This window comes from Callionymus lyra, chromosome 14 (assembly GCF_982586985.1).
Source record: "Callionymus lyra chromosome 14, fCalLyr1.hap1.1, whole genome shotgun sequence".
Classification (NCBI taxonomy): Eukaryota; Metazoa; Chordata; class Actinopteri; order Syngnathiformes; family Callionymidae; genus Callionymus; species Callionymus lyra.
In genome coordinates this window covers 21,478,063-21,491,498 of record NC_141831.1, presented here as the reverse complement: position 1 = coordinate 21,491,498, position 13,436 = coordinate 21,478,063, and the positions used below count along the sequence as shown (strand labels likewise).

At 36.7% G+C, this 13,436-nt stretch overlaps 2 protein-coding genes across 5 annotated transcripts in view; both read right to left on the bottom strand.

Annotated features, from left to right (window-relative positions):
- Nucleotides 1-4,307, bottom strand: part of jade2 (jade family PHD finger 2) — a 134,814-nt gene extending 130,507 nt beyond the window's left edge. For all 3 annotated transcript variants that reach the window (XM_087806880.1, XM_087806881.1, XM_087806882.1), the window contains exon 1: nucleotides 3,777-4,307. The gene's annotated coding sequence lies outside the window, so the exon portion shown is untranslated. The remainder of the gene's footprint in view (nucleotides 1-3,776) is intronic.
- A 2,395-nt stretch (nucleotides 4,308-6,702) lies between these two features.
- On the bottom strand, nucleotides 6,703-13,323 carry LOC148066431 (serine/threonine-protein kinase pim-2-like). 2 transcript variants are annotated; one of them, XM_087807382.1, is made up of 9 exons: nucleotides 13,260-13,323; nucleotides 12,273-12,464; nucleotides 11,276-11,449; nucleotides 10,141-10,235; nucleotides 10,006-10,053; nucleotides 9,727-9,939; nucleotides 8,592-8,775; nucleotides 8,334-8,507; nucleotides 6,703-8,256 (listed from the first exon to the last, which is right to left on the bottom strand). In XM_087807382.1, exons 1-9 carry the CDS (start codon nucleotides 13,303-13,305, stop codon nucleotides 8,165-8,167), a joined length of 1,218 nt encoding a protein of 405 aa, XP_087663508.1. In that variant the 5' UTR covers nucleotides 13,306-13,323; the 3' UTR covers nucleotides 6,703-8,164. The 2 variants fall into 2 exon arrangements, with proteins under 2 accessions (XP_087663508.1, XP_087663509.1); XM_087807383.1 differs by lacking the exon at nucleotides 12,273-12,464 and having other exon boundaries at nucleotides 13,260-13,312.
- Between the last annotated feature and the right edge of the window lie 113 nt (nucleotides 13,324-13,436).

The following is a 13,436-nucleotide window of genomic DNA, read 5'->3' as shown; positions in this document are numbered from 1 at the left end:
CAGACCTCAGAGCCCGAGCTGGGGTGTAAGGCTGGATCAGATCACTGATGTAAGAAGGGGCCTGACCATGAATAGATCTGAAAGTAAGAACCAGAATTTAAAAATTGATCCTGAAAGAAACTGGAAGCCAGTGAAGAGTTTTAAGGATCGGAGAAATGTGAGTTCTTCTACTAGAGCGGGTCAGAATTCTCGCTTTCTCTTCTTGTCTCTCGAGTTCTGAATCAACTGCAGGTGAGACAGCTCCTTCTTGTTAAGACATGAAAACAAACTGTTACAATAGTCCAGGGGAGAAGAAACAAACGCATGGATCACAAGCTCCAGATCATGTTCCGACAACATTTTCCTAAGTATAGAGATTTTTCTCAGTTGAAGGAAACAGTTTCTAGTCAGTTTTCTTCAGTGTTGAACAAGAGACATGTCTTTATCAAATATAACACCCAGGTTTCTCAGGCTCAGTTTGACAGTCTGACCTAAGCCACCCAAGTACTGACTCAACCCTGGAATAAGGGTTGCCTCTCTGTGTTTGCCTGGGTTTACACCCGGTACTCCGGTTTCCTATCACTGTCTAAAAAATATTAAATATTTTTCTAAATATTTTTTTTACATTAAAATCTGGTGACAATAGTAAAATGTAATGTAAATATTTCTAGATTTGAAAAAGTATTGATAAAAAAATCGTTATATGGATGAATATAGGAAACAACACCAATACTAAAAATATCATAGTAAATCTATCTATCTATCTATATATTAGTATATGGTTTAATGAAACAACTAGAATAAAAGAAAAAAGAATACTGAATTGACCGCATCTCATTTTTTGTACACTTGGTACTACTCGTTCGCCATCTTTCTCCAGTAAATATTAAAATAAAAAAAATGTTTTTAGAATATTCTGTTTGACCGCTCAGGTCTAGGTCTGATCTATGGTTTCTTGAAATCAAAATCTCGTTGAAATTGAACAGATGAACGACAACAACAGTGCTACAACAACAGTGCTACACAATGACTGTCGAGCAATAGACGATCAGGTTGAAGAATCCTGCTGATGTTTTCTGACACGGCGGGTGTTTAACGAGTCACTGTGACAAGACAGAAGAATGTGGAAAAACACTCTCCACGTGGAGTCTGACGTCAGCAGCCGCCCACAAAACATACAGCAGTAAAAAGAACAACATGCGTGGACACACCTGATAATGAGCCTGCAGGACACTAAAGTGACAACACATACACACATTAAAACAAGCCTGGTGTCTATTTATACCGAAAATAAATCCAATAATAAATCGGTTGTAAAGTAATATATCTGGTGATTTCCTTGGAAAAATATAAAATTTACAAGCAATTTTTTATTCATATCGTTTTTTTAACTGAGTTTCTTGAACCAGCTCATGTTAAACCACAAATACAGTTGTTTTGAGACGCAAACTGGTGCAAAGAAATTTCCAGTAAGATAAGATGCAAGTGAGAAAGATAAGAGAAACTGACACCAGCCAACACCATTTTCACTTCTTTTTTTTTTCAAATCATGATCAAGCATGATCAAGACTTTTTTTTTACAGTACACAAAACATTCAATCTTTTCTTGTCACAAAACCATCTATAAATGTACAATTATTAGAAATCATGGGTCTGTTCAAATATAGGACATTTTCAGAACTAGTAGTATATGTTACCATGTGGTAAATTAAAATATTGTCTTTTAACAGGTTGTTAATTTAAACAGTATTTCTATCGATCATGTCTCAGAGGGTAATACATTTCCATAGTTTTTGTTGTGGTATATTTAAATATTTTTTCATTCTATGAAGGCTAACATGGTGGTAAATTTGAATAGTGTTTATATATATTACATGTCACAAGGTGGTAAATATCAACACTTGCTATATTACGTGTTATGGGGTAGTACATTTCAACAGTACGTCATATTTTTATGTGTTACAGGTTTATTCATTTCAATAGTTATTAAAACTAGTGACGATCTGTTGGAGCTTCATGAAGCAGTGTCATTATTTTCAGAGTCCACTAGATGGCGGTCTCTGCACTATTTTCCTTTGTTTTGAAAAACTGTTCTAATGAAACATCACATAATTTTTAAACTGATGGCGCCACCTACTGACCTCTAAACCACATGACACTGCTTCATGAAGCTTCACTACCTTTTACGTGTTTATAGGTTAATACATTCCAGGTGTGTTTCTTGGTGATGCATTTCAAATGTTTTTCCATCTATTATGGCTTCATGGGCTGGTACATTTGAACAGTTTTGCTTTCTATTATGAGTGTGACATTACGAAAGTTTTACTATTAATAACATCTATTACGTGTTAGGTGGTGGTAAATATAAATGGTTGTTTAATGTATCATATGTAATGAGGTGTCAATTCTCAACAGGGTGGTTGATTACGAAAGCTTGTTAAGGGTTGTTATTTATTATTACATTATTATAAGGCAGTAATGTTTTGTTGTTTTCTCCATTGGGTGGTACATTTCATCAAATCATTTTGGTCTCCTGTGTTATGAGGTTGTACATTTTTACCGTCTACTACAGTTTGATAGGGTGGCAAGTTCAAACTGTTTTTCTATCTATTATTTATTACAGGATGGTAGATTTAAAAAAAAATCTTTGAACTATGTGTTTTGGGGTGTTTGATTTTGATAGTTTCTCTCCATTATGGTTTTACTGGTTGGCAAATTGGCAAACAGTTTTTCTATCGATCATGTGTTACAGGATGATATATTTCTTATATGGTTTCCATCAATCCTGTGTTATGGGGGGGGCATATTTGATCAGTTTTACAGCTAGAGTCACAGCACGATGGCACCGGCTTCCTGTCATGACTCATCAAGTTCATTCATTTTTTTGGGGGGCACCAGCTGATGTTATGTCACTGACCACACACACATGCATGTTCCCTCACATGTTCTCCCCTCAGAGAGAGAATAACATCACAACAACAACATGGAAAACACACGCCATGACGTCAGCTGTCCATTCATGATAAACATCCACTCTTCCTCCTCCTCCTCCTCCTCTTCTTCTCCTCTAATACAGTGCGTCACGTGGGGGTTCTTACCCCCTCTTTCCAGCCAATGGCCGCCCGGCACATGAATGCAGCACACACACACACATGCTACGTAAGGCCAACGCCCACACGCACACGTGTGTGGTATGTACACATAAGAGGCTTGTGAGGTGTCACATGACTCGACACACTCTCTCTCTCTTTCTCTCTTTCTCCTTGGACCTGATGGAGGGATGATGGGGAAGTGACATCATCATTTGGACAAATAGTAAACAAGTCTTGTTTCCAGGCAGAAAACACTGCATCAGAGAGGAGAGTGTGTTGTTGTGTTGTTACACACACACACACACACTCACACCATGACTCATCTCCGGTTTCATTCTCAGCAGGAGGGCGTGTGAGTGTGTGTAGCCTCGTGTCTGGTGTGTGTGTGCTGGAGGGGGAACATTTAACAAGTCCCAAGACAATCCTGTTTAATTGATTCAAGATCCACTAAAAAATAATGTAAAATGCGGATGTTTTTTCCGGGGGGCCACAACCATGGCCCACTTACACCCCCATTTAATCCAAGCAATGTTGGTTCCAGGGAGAGATGCGGGAGGTAAACAACAGCCACTCCCCCTTTTTTTTTCTTCAAGCAGATGGAAGGAGATCTTCTCCTTCAAAACCTAAAAAGGTGTTTCTCTCAACTTTTCTTACAAGTTCTAACACTACACGAAACCTTAAAAAAAAAAAAAGATCAGGACTCACCTTGTTTTCCAGGAGATCACGGAGTCATTTGCTGGAGCATGTGTTCCCTGACAGGAGCGTCTCCTCCTCCTTCTTCTCCTCCAGGATCACAAGTTGAATAAAAAAAAAAAAGTGCCAGTCAGAGAGTGAACGAGATGCTGCTGGACGAGCTGCAGTCAGAAAAGGTGCGCATGTCGCATTTCCCTCAAAACACAAACATCTCAAATCCCTCAAAAAAAAAATGCGAGCAGGATCACCCGGGTGTAGAGGGAAATAAAAACGATTAATATCCAAATGATGAGTCGGGGTAAAAATGTTTTTAAAAAAAGGTCCAGTTTCGCGACGTCCCTCCTGCCGGAATCTAACGCGCTGCTCTCGGACGGTCCTCGGCGGCTCCTCGCTCCTCGCTCCCCCGCCGGCGACGCTCCTGCTGCCGCTGCTGCTGCTGCTCCAGGAATGAGTCTCGCTGCACCCCCAAAAAATGAGCTCTTTACGTGCAGCTTGAAAACTCTTTTGGCGCCATATTTATGGCGTACTTTCAATTCACTGTCACCGCAACCAAAAAAAAAAAAAACGGCACTTCCTCGTCTTGAGAAGTGCGTGGAGACAGCGCCACCAATAGGACGCGGGTGGGAAGTGAACCGCTCACCTGCGAGCGATGGAACCGCACTTTTGATTCTGGATGGAACAGAACGTGGAGCTGAAAATACCGGGGAATGAAAAAAAATGTTTTTGGTATTTATTTTTTATTATTTTATAACGCTTATAAACGTTTTAAAAATATATTTGAGTGTTAAAGGGTAATCGAGGTGTTGAGTGACATCATTGTTAAATAATAATAAGCATCTTTTCTATATTTTTCTTTAAAAAAAAAGAAAAAAAGGTATGATACATTGCTTTATTGTATCAACACAACACTTAATATACAAACAATACTTACTTTTATTTGTTTAGGCTTTTCCTTGATTTTCTGGAACTCCTGTTGTGTTATCAGTTTTATCTAGTTATATATTATATATATTTTTGATCTTTAAAGTTTATACTTTATTGATTATTGTTTTGATTGTTTAAGCGCTCTGTGACCCTGGTCTGGAAAAGCGCTATACAAATACAAATTACTTACTTACTTACTTACTATTATATATGCTATAATTATGTCCTTCATACTTTACTACATCTATCAAATTTAAAGATTTTTTAAATAATAGTCTTTTCTTGCCATTTAACACAGTTATGCAAAGTTTACTGAAATACACACACATGCTCTGGCTATTAAAAATACACTGTTTCCTTAAGTGTCATCACAGACAGTCGATTACATCATTCAATCCCTAGTGGGAGCCAAGGTCTCAAGCGTAATAATATTAATAGGAATCAGTAAAATGTTGTCCTGAAGTTCTATTTGGATTTTGGAAGGTTTAAAAATGATCCTTATTAACTTGTACGGCGGCTTTCACATACTGTTCTATATTTTAATAAATCTTATTGAAATAGAAAATACAGAAACAGAATTTTCCAATTGACTTCTATTAAAAAGAAATACGATGAAATATTTTAATTTCAGTGTAATTTAAGTGGACTTTTGTAAATCAAAACAAGCAAGCCACATTTTTTCTTTCCAAAAGGTTAAAAATTGTGTCATTAGTTGTTTTCTGAGATGGGTCAACACTTTGCATCACATTAGCATTTAAAACATAACAATACGACTACAATACAATTGAACTTTATAAAGAAATTAAACTGAAATAAACCTGAATATCCAGCTTTCTGTATACCATAGGTCCAGAGTGTGCTACATATGAAGACAGAGAAAGTAGCCAAAGTAGCCTCTGAATCCAACAAAAAAGGATATAATTTTAATACACTGTATATTTGTGTTTAACTGTGAATCTGTTCTGTAGTGTACGTGTAAATGTGCAGACGTGGCTTCATTGAATGCAAACAGCGAAAGAAGACTCTGAGCTAATGCTACACCTTTGAATTTAAAACTATTCACTTAGCTGGATCTACTAAGAGGTCATCTCAAAGTATTCATCTCAGAACCTCAATAGATGCCGTTGACTCGTATCCAACCATGATTGTCACTGAAGTCTAAAGCACAACATTACAAAATGGCTGAGCATGACTTTCCTTCATATTTATGACTGTTTATTGATATAATTTGCTTTTATTGACCCTCTGCATGGGCAGTTAGTTTGTGATGGGACACACTCTAATCCTCGTACACTATATATTCCTGCAGACCAAGGGCGTCCAGAACATTAGCACTGAATCCAGCCCATCATGTGTCATTAACACAGTCGCTGGAAGAGAAATGAGGTGGTAAAGGACATCCAGGGATTTCCCTGGCATGCAGTCAAACCCCGAGTCCCTCCCCACGCCCTCGCCATGCTTCCCTTCTCCTGTAACACAGGTAAACCCTCCCGAGGAAACAGCTGTGTGTTTATTGTTCATTAACCAAATAATACGCTGGTTAATGAGATGTAATCGGTGTTTGTGTCGCTACATGTTCAGCCAGAACTGGGTCACCGAGGTTTGTTTAGTCGCACCAGCTGGACGGAGTCGCCATAGAAACACATCAACAAAAGATACTAGTTATATATAGACTTATTAGCTCTTCTGGTTCAACTGATTATTATTATTAAAGATCAGGCTCTTTTACCAGCACAGGAATTAGCAGCCAAATGCTAATTGCTAACTTATTTGGTATAGTCTACAGGACAAAATAATAATAATAAATAATAGTTTAAATTTAATTTTGCTGAAACTTTAAATGTCACTTTAATTATCCAAATAATTGTTTTAAACATCTGTATTACACAAGTAAATGCAATGTAATGCTTTGATTGTGTATCGTTCTGTTGGCTCCATAAGAAAAAAAGTTGTTGTGATTATGGATTAGTTTTAAATCTGAGAACAAACAAAAATAAATAACACATGTGGAATAGTAAGTAAGTAAGTAAGTAATTTTTATTTGTATAGCGCTTTTCCAGACCAGGGTCACAAAGCACTTAAACAATCAAAACAATATTCATTAAAGTATATATTTTAAAGATCAAGATAAAAACTGATAACACAGCAGGAGTTCCAGAAAATCAAGGAAAAGCCTGAAAAAATAAAAACATCTTAAGATGTTTCTTAAAGGAGTCAGTAAACTCCATCAAGCGCAAAGAGAGAGGTACAAATGAAATAAAAAAAGGCGTTTCTGTAAAATAAAGATAAAATTAATTTATACAATTATTTTGGTGCAAGACTAAAAACAAGGAGAAATTGTGTGTTTGTCAAATATGATTAAATACATAGATACAATTAAAAAAAAGGTTTAAAGTAAACAAATTATTATTATTTATATGCCATTTTTAGAATATTGTTCTCAGGCAAACAGTACCTACTGTATCCGGTGAACTTTGTTATTCTTTCCAATTGTTTCTGCTTTGTTTCCAACTTAAAGCCATCTATGTTTTATAACTTAATGATCCACAAAAAAAAGTAGTACACATTTTTCTCAAGGAGGAAAAATGTTCAAACCATATTCCAAAGGAATCCAAGAACTGAAGCCTCATGAGAAGGTGACGTTGTTTAGAGGTCAGTAGGTGGCGCCGCAATCATTTAATGTTTCATTAGATTAGTGCTGTGTCTCAAATCGCATACTAGCGTACTCAAAGTTAGTATTTTTAGTGCGTTAGTGCGTCTCAATTCTTAGTATGCGAAATTGAGTACGCCTTGCACACTAAATTGGTGTACTAAAACGCCCACAAAACTGAGTATGGTTCGATGGGACACTAACCACCCTAAATGGCCGCCATCTTAATGAAGTTTTAAACGGAAGTTACGTCATATATATATGTATATATATTCATATACTTACAGGTGCATTTTCAGCAGCAGTACGAGGATAAACACGTCTTCAGTGCTGATACCAGTTTAAATATCTCGCGAATATTTCGATTCTCATATTTTTTCTTAATTTCTTTTTCCAAACTTGCAAAACGTGCTGCCAGCAGGTGGCGATAGCGTTCAAACAGCTGGTTGAAACCATCGTTAAATAGAAGTAGAAGAAGAAGCTGTCATGTGATTTCCTGTTATTGTGTAGCAGCAGAGTTTGATTTGAGACATACTATCTGTGGAGAATTTGCGTACTAGTTAGTACGTACAATAAACTGATGCATACTAACTTCTAGTATACTAAGAGAAGTATGCGATTTGAGACACAGCACAGTTGTTTAACAAAAAGGAAAATAGTGCAGAGGCCGCCATCTAGTGGACTCTGAAAATAATGACACTGCTTCATAAAGAGTCATCAGACCATCTCTACCAAGAACAGCACTTGACGGCCACAAAAAATAATTTGCCAGGTCCATGTTTGACGCCGGAGCTTCACATTAAAAGAGGAGGTTGATGAGCAAACGTCAGTAAGTCAGCCATGGATGCTGCTGCAGCTGCTCCATCGTGGCTCTCTTTTCTTCTGGCAAGAGGCAAATTTTCAGAAAGTCTTCTGCATCTAAATGATATGATCAAAATCAAGAATTAAATATTTTAATATTTCTTAAAAAAATAATATTTTAGTGTGTTTGTTACATTTGGAAAGTAGGCCCACGTGAGATAAGCTTTTGGCCATGAACTTGATGGTGCTGAAGTTGCGGTAGAAGCTGGTGAGCTGCCACATCAGCGCTCCGAGCTGCCAGACCGTGGTGGGACCGGACCTGTACTCGTCGCCCAGGATCACCTCTGGAGGAGCCAGCGACTGAGTTCCTGGATTAAAGACAGAGGAGCAACAACAACTTTAGATGGAAAATCATCACATTTAAGTTTGCCAGCAGATATTGAAGTACTCACCAGCAAACCTGCCGACGTCATACGGCTCCTCGCTGACGAAGCAGCTGCAGCTGAAGTCTATGATCCTGATGCTCGGGCTGGACATGTGCTCCTGGATCAGGATGTTGTGCTCCTTGATGTCTCGGTGGAAGATGTTGTTACCGAGGACGTGAGCGGCCGCAGCGACCACTTGTTTCATGATGCTCTGCGATGCAAGAGGACCGTGATTGGTTGATGCGGGAAACTTTCGACAAATGCACACATGTACGTATTTGTAACTCAAATATGTGACTTTAAAATCCATAATTTTGACCTTTAACGCCTCTGTAGGACAATTTCCAGCAGGTGATGTGCGGACCATGAACTGATCATGAATTAATGTTTATTATTCATTACAGTTCAACTCTTAACACAATTTTAAGTTATTTAGTCGAGGACTAAATAAAAATGTTGTCTTAAAACTCAGTGTTTTTTAATCTTCAGAACATTAGTGTTTAGGGTTTATGTTTAAATAAAACCAAATAATATACGATAAAACTTGTTTCCCTCTCTTATGATCCCTTATTTTTGTTAGCATGATGCCCCCCTCCCTCCCCTCAAATAGCACTTATACAATGTGACCCCTTGGAAAATGTACCTTTGATTTATAGTCTTTAGAGGTAATTCTTATTTTAACTTGTGTTATCTTAGGGAGGCCTGACCACAAATGTGTTTGAGGTATCCCTTGTGTTGTCTCTGGGTCAAGGTGAACAACACAAGGGATACCGCAAACACATTTGTTATTAGGCCTTCGGGTCACATTGACCCTGAGATAAGGTTAAGATGAATTTGAATTTTTCTTTAAGGCATATTTGCAAGTATCTCATATACTAGATCATTCGGTTGAAAGATCTAGTAGAAACTAACACTTTTATTTTGGATGTATTTCTGTTATTCATTACAAGTTTCTTAATACATTTCTTTTTGTTTGTTTAAGGACTTTTTTGTAATTAAAAAGATATCTGGTGAAAAAAGTGTTTCTAACAGAATACTTTTTTTTTATAAAAAAATTATATAAAATACAATAGAATCATAATTGTTTTCTCATATCTTTTTGCTTGATGGCCCCTTACAACAGCCAATGTATCAAAAGTGGCCCCCGAGCACCGCCATATACCCTTGTTAGCTCTTCTGCCAGGCAGTTCCCTCTGTCCTTGATGAACTTGTTGAGGTCGACCATGTCCAGCGGCCTCTCTAGGATGAGGATGGCGTCCGTGTCCAGGTCGTAGAAGTCCATCAGGTTAATAACCATGGGTTGGATCTGTCCTTCAGCTGCCCTGGCTGTCATGGCCACTTCTTCGTTGATCTTCCACTCCTCCCCCTTGGCCACCTGAGAGTCCCAAAAACACTGGAATTAGAACAACGACTTCTTTCTCCCGTTGTTCAGACGACTCACAATCTTTGTGTATTCCACGTGATGCTTGTTGACAAACTTAATGGCCACCTGAGGCAGAGAAGAGAAATATAAGAGCCACCATTGAGCAGAAGAGTGATGGAAAAACAACTTTGCCCTCGACTGGTGACAACTTACCGAGACGTTATCGGACTTACGCCAGCCAGCGCACACCACCCCGACTCCACCTTCAGCCAAGACTTCTCCAACCTCGTAGCGGTTCTCAAATCGAACTGAAACATCAATGCATGCAGTTGTTTATTACAACTAAATCTAGATTTTTTAAAAAAAATAGAATTGTAAAAAAATGGCACACAATTTTGTTTCTTTTTCCAAGATATGGATTTTTTTAATATCTAGATGATAATCAAAAGTACAGTGATGATTTTTTACTTTATAATAATGATTTAAATAGAAGAAAAGTCATAAAACATAACTGGATTTTAACTTTCAATTCTTTTAACTTTCAATTAGATTATGAAAATTACAGGATTTAGCAACTAAGATTATGGACTATTTTAAATACTTGAAACTAAAACTGAAACTGATTGAGTTTTATGGTTAGTTTGCCATAAAAATGTAAAAGAGCATTTACAACTTACGCTGTAACTCATCACTGTAACATTTTACGATTATTTATCCTCAAAATTGATGAAAATATAACATGTCAATCGTCGCCATGTTCTCTGAAACTGTATGTTTTTAACCCTTGTTTTATCGCAGGGTCAAGGTGACCCGAGGGCCCCGGGGGGGAAAATGTGTTTGTGGTATCCCTTGTGTTGTCTCTGGGTCAGGGTGAACGACCTCCCTGGCTTCCAGAAATACATGTGCAGTGGCAGAAGCAACACAAGGGATAAAGCAAACACATTTTTGGGGGGCTTCGGGTCACCTTGACCCTGAGATAACACAAGGGTTAAAGTGACCAATATTTCAGGGTTTTATTATGATGACTTCAGGTGTGTTTAGTAAGTTCTTTGGACAGGTTACTAGTCTATCAGACACAGACTTAACGACAGTAACGAGTAGTGATGGTCTGATGAAGCTTCATGAAGCAGTGTCGTTATCAGAGTCCACTAGATGGCGGTCTCTGCACTATTTTCCTTTTTTTTGATCAACTGTTCCAATGAAACATAATTTTTAAACTGATGGCGCCACCTACTGACCTCTAAACAACATGACACTGCTTCATGAAGCTTCATCAGACCATCAATAGCTACGAGTGTGAAATGTTTCACCATCTCGACGAGTACTTTACTGTTAAAAACAATCTCACTTCTGCTGCTGCAGGCCCAGTTAGGAAGTCCTGTCAACTGGTCCTCCTCAGGTGTCTGTTCTTCTACCAGATGTTTCCTCTTACGGCTCCGTTTTCTATGAACTGAGACTTCTTCGTTCTGCTCCTTCATGTTGGACTCAGTTTTGTCGGCATTGTCCGTTGGCTGGTCAGTCTCTGCATGAGAAACAAAAGATTTTAGAAGAAAATATACAAAATGAAAAAATCACACTTGTGTTCACACAAAAAATAAAACAAAGCTATCTCCTTCAATAAGTTTGTGATGATAGTGATCATCTGGCTGTTAGCAAAACCACAAACAAATGATAATGCAGTGATAATTGTATTTTAATGAAAAAAAATCTGTTTAAACAAAGGTTTTGATTGGATCTCCATCTGGATCCATTAGAAATGATTCATATTTATAATTATTAATAATACTTTTATCTTGCGCCATCTGTTTTTGTAGTTCAGTAAAAGGGTTTTTAAGAACGCTGCTGCCATCTGCTGTCTAATTGACTTCCATGCTATTAACCATATTTAAAAGGCAAAAATGTATTTAAATTTTAACTGAATGTAGGCCATTAAAATTAATGGATGGTGGAGATTAGTTTAACTGTCTCAAATGAAACTTTTATCAATAAATTAATAAATACATCAATAAATACATAAATGTATATAAATATACAGTTATAAATACAAGGTAAATATATATATATATATGTTATTTGATATTCCTCTTTAATTTAATAACTATGATTTCATTGGATTTTTAATCAACAATCTAATTTTGATTAATTAATTCAATTCATAATTGTCATTCTTTTCATTCTATACTGTCCTCACCACAAATTATCCTGTGTTGTGTTTGAAATACTGGCCATAAACGATTCTGAATAATATAATAAAATAGTTGGTTTTCAAATCTGACTGGATTGTTTGATCAGATCACATACTTTGTTTGTGACAGGATTTAATATATTTTCTGTACATATATCACCTTCAGTGTTGAGAGCTACTGAGTTCTGGGAACTGCTGTCGTTGGCTGCGTCAACACTGGCGCAGGAGATGTCGAAGGCCTCGACAGAAGACTCGCTTAACTTCTGTTTTTTATCTTCCAGCTCTAGATCACTGTCTGCTCTGCGCTTGTCGACTTTACTGGTCTTCTCTCGGAGCACAAGTCTGAGTTCAACTGAAAATCATCTCCATGAAATCAACAATTTGGAGGAGAAAAATACAATTTCCTAGACAAATATTTGATGTGTCGAGCTATTTTATTTACGATATTTTTCTTTTCCATATTTACTGGATACTGTTTTGTAATCAACAGATAGTGATGAGGGCTTAAATGATATTTAATATTTGCTATAAAACTCGAAATATTCTGTCACTGCTTTTATGACGCCGGTGTTTACTCACTATTGTGATGTCATAGTTACAGTTCAAAGAAACAACTGCAACAAAGACTTTACCAACTACTTATTTACTTTTTAAGAGTAAATAGAGTTACAATAGTATTACTGTGCTTCAGATTTTAATTTTGTAGAATATTAAATCATATAAAAGCTGCCTGAGGAAATAAAACTGGTAAAATCTGAGCCTCCAAACCTTTACAGATTTTATGTTGTTTAGTCTTATAACTTGATTTATTAATTTCATTTTCACACTTAATTATTTTGTTGCATAATACGCTCACTTGCTAGTTTATTAAGTAATAGAAATTAACCATTTTTTTATTATATTAATGTTATTTCTGTCCTGTTCTTAATTTACTGTTTCATTTATTTTGATTAATCACGTTTGTTTTATTTATGCATTTATGTAAAGCACCTTGTGACTAATGAACGTTTTAAAGTTGCCATAAAAATGTAATAATTATTATGAAAGATGATGGAAACTAAACAGTAAACGTCAAATCATTTAAATAAACCTCCTATATTGACAGTTGTGAAAGACAGTCATAGCTATTTACTAAAGTCTTACTCACTTAGGTCATCAGGTGGTCTCTGATGAGGCGACAAATCGTGGCTCATGTTTACAAAAATTACTAATAAAATGGAACAAACAAGATAATGCTTTAATAACTTTAGAACTTTACATTTAAGTGGTTTATGTGACCTTAAAGATGATGTCAACCAAGTAGCATCATCATAGCTGTGATGAG

What these genes read in the sequence shown, in the direction of transcription:
- LOC148066431 (XM_087807382.1), bottom strand. Translation starts at nt 13,305, where the DNA reads ATGAGCCACGATTTGTCGCCTCATCAGAGACCACCTGATGACCTAA. An exon ending in GAGACCACCTGATGACCTAA is followed by an intron (nt 12,465 to 13,259) that starts GTGAGTAAGACT and finishes GATGATTTTCAG; the next exon opens with TTGAACTCAGACTTGTGCTC. An exon ending in CGTGGGCCTACTTTCCAAAT is followed by an intron (nt 8,257 to 8,333) that starts GTAACAAACACA and finishes CATATCATTTAG; the next exon opens with ATGCAGAAGACTTTCTGAAA.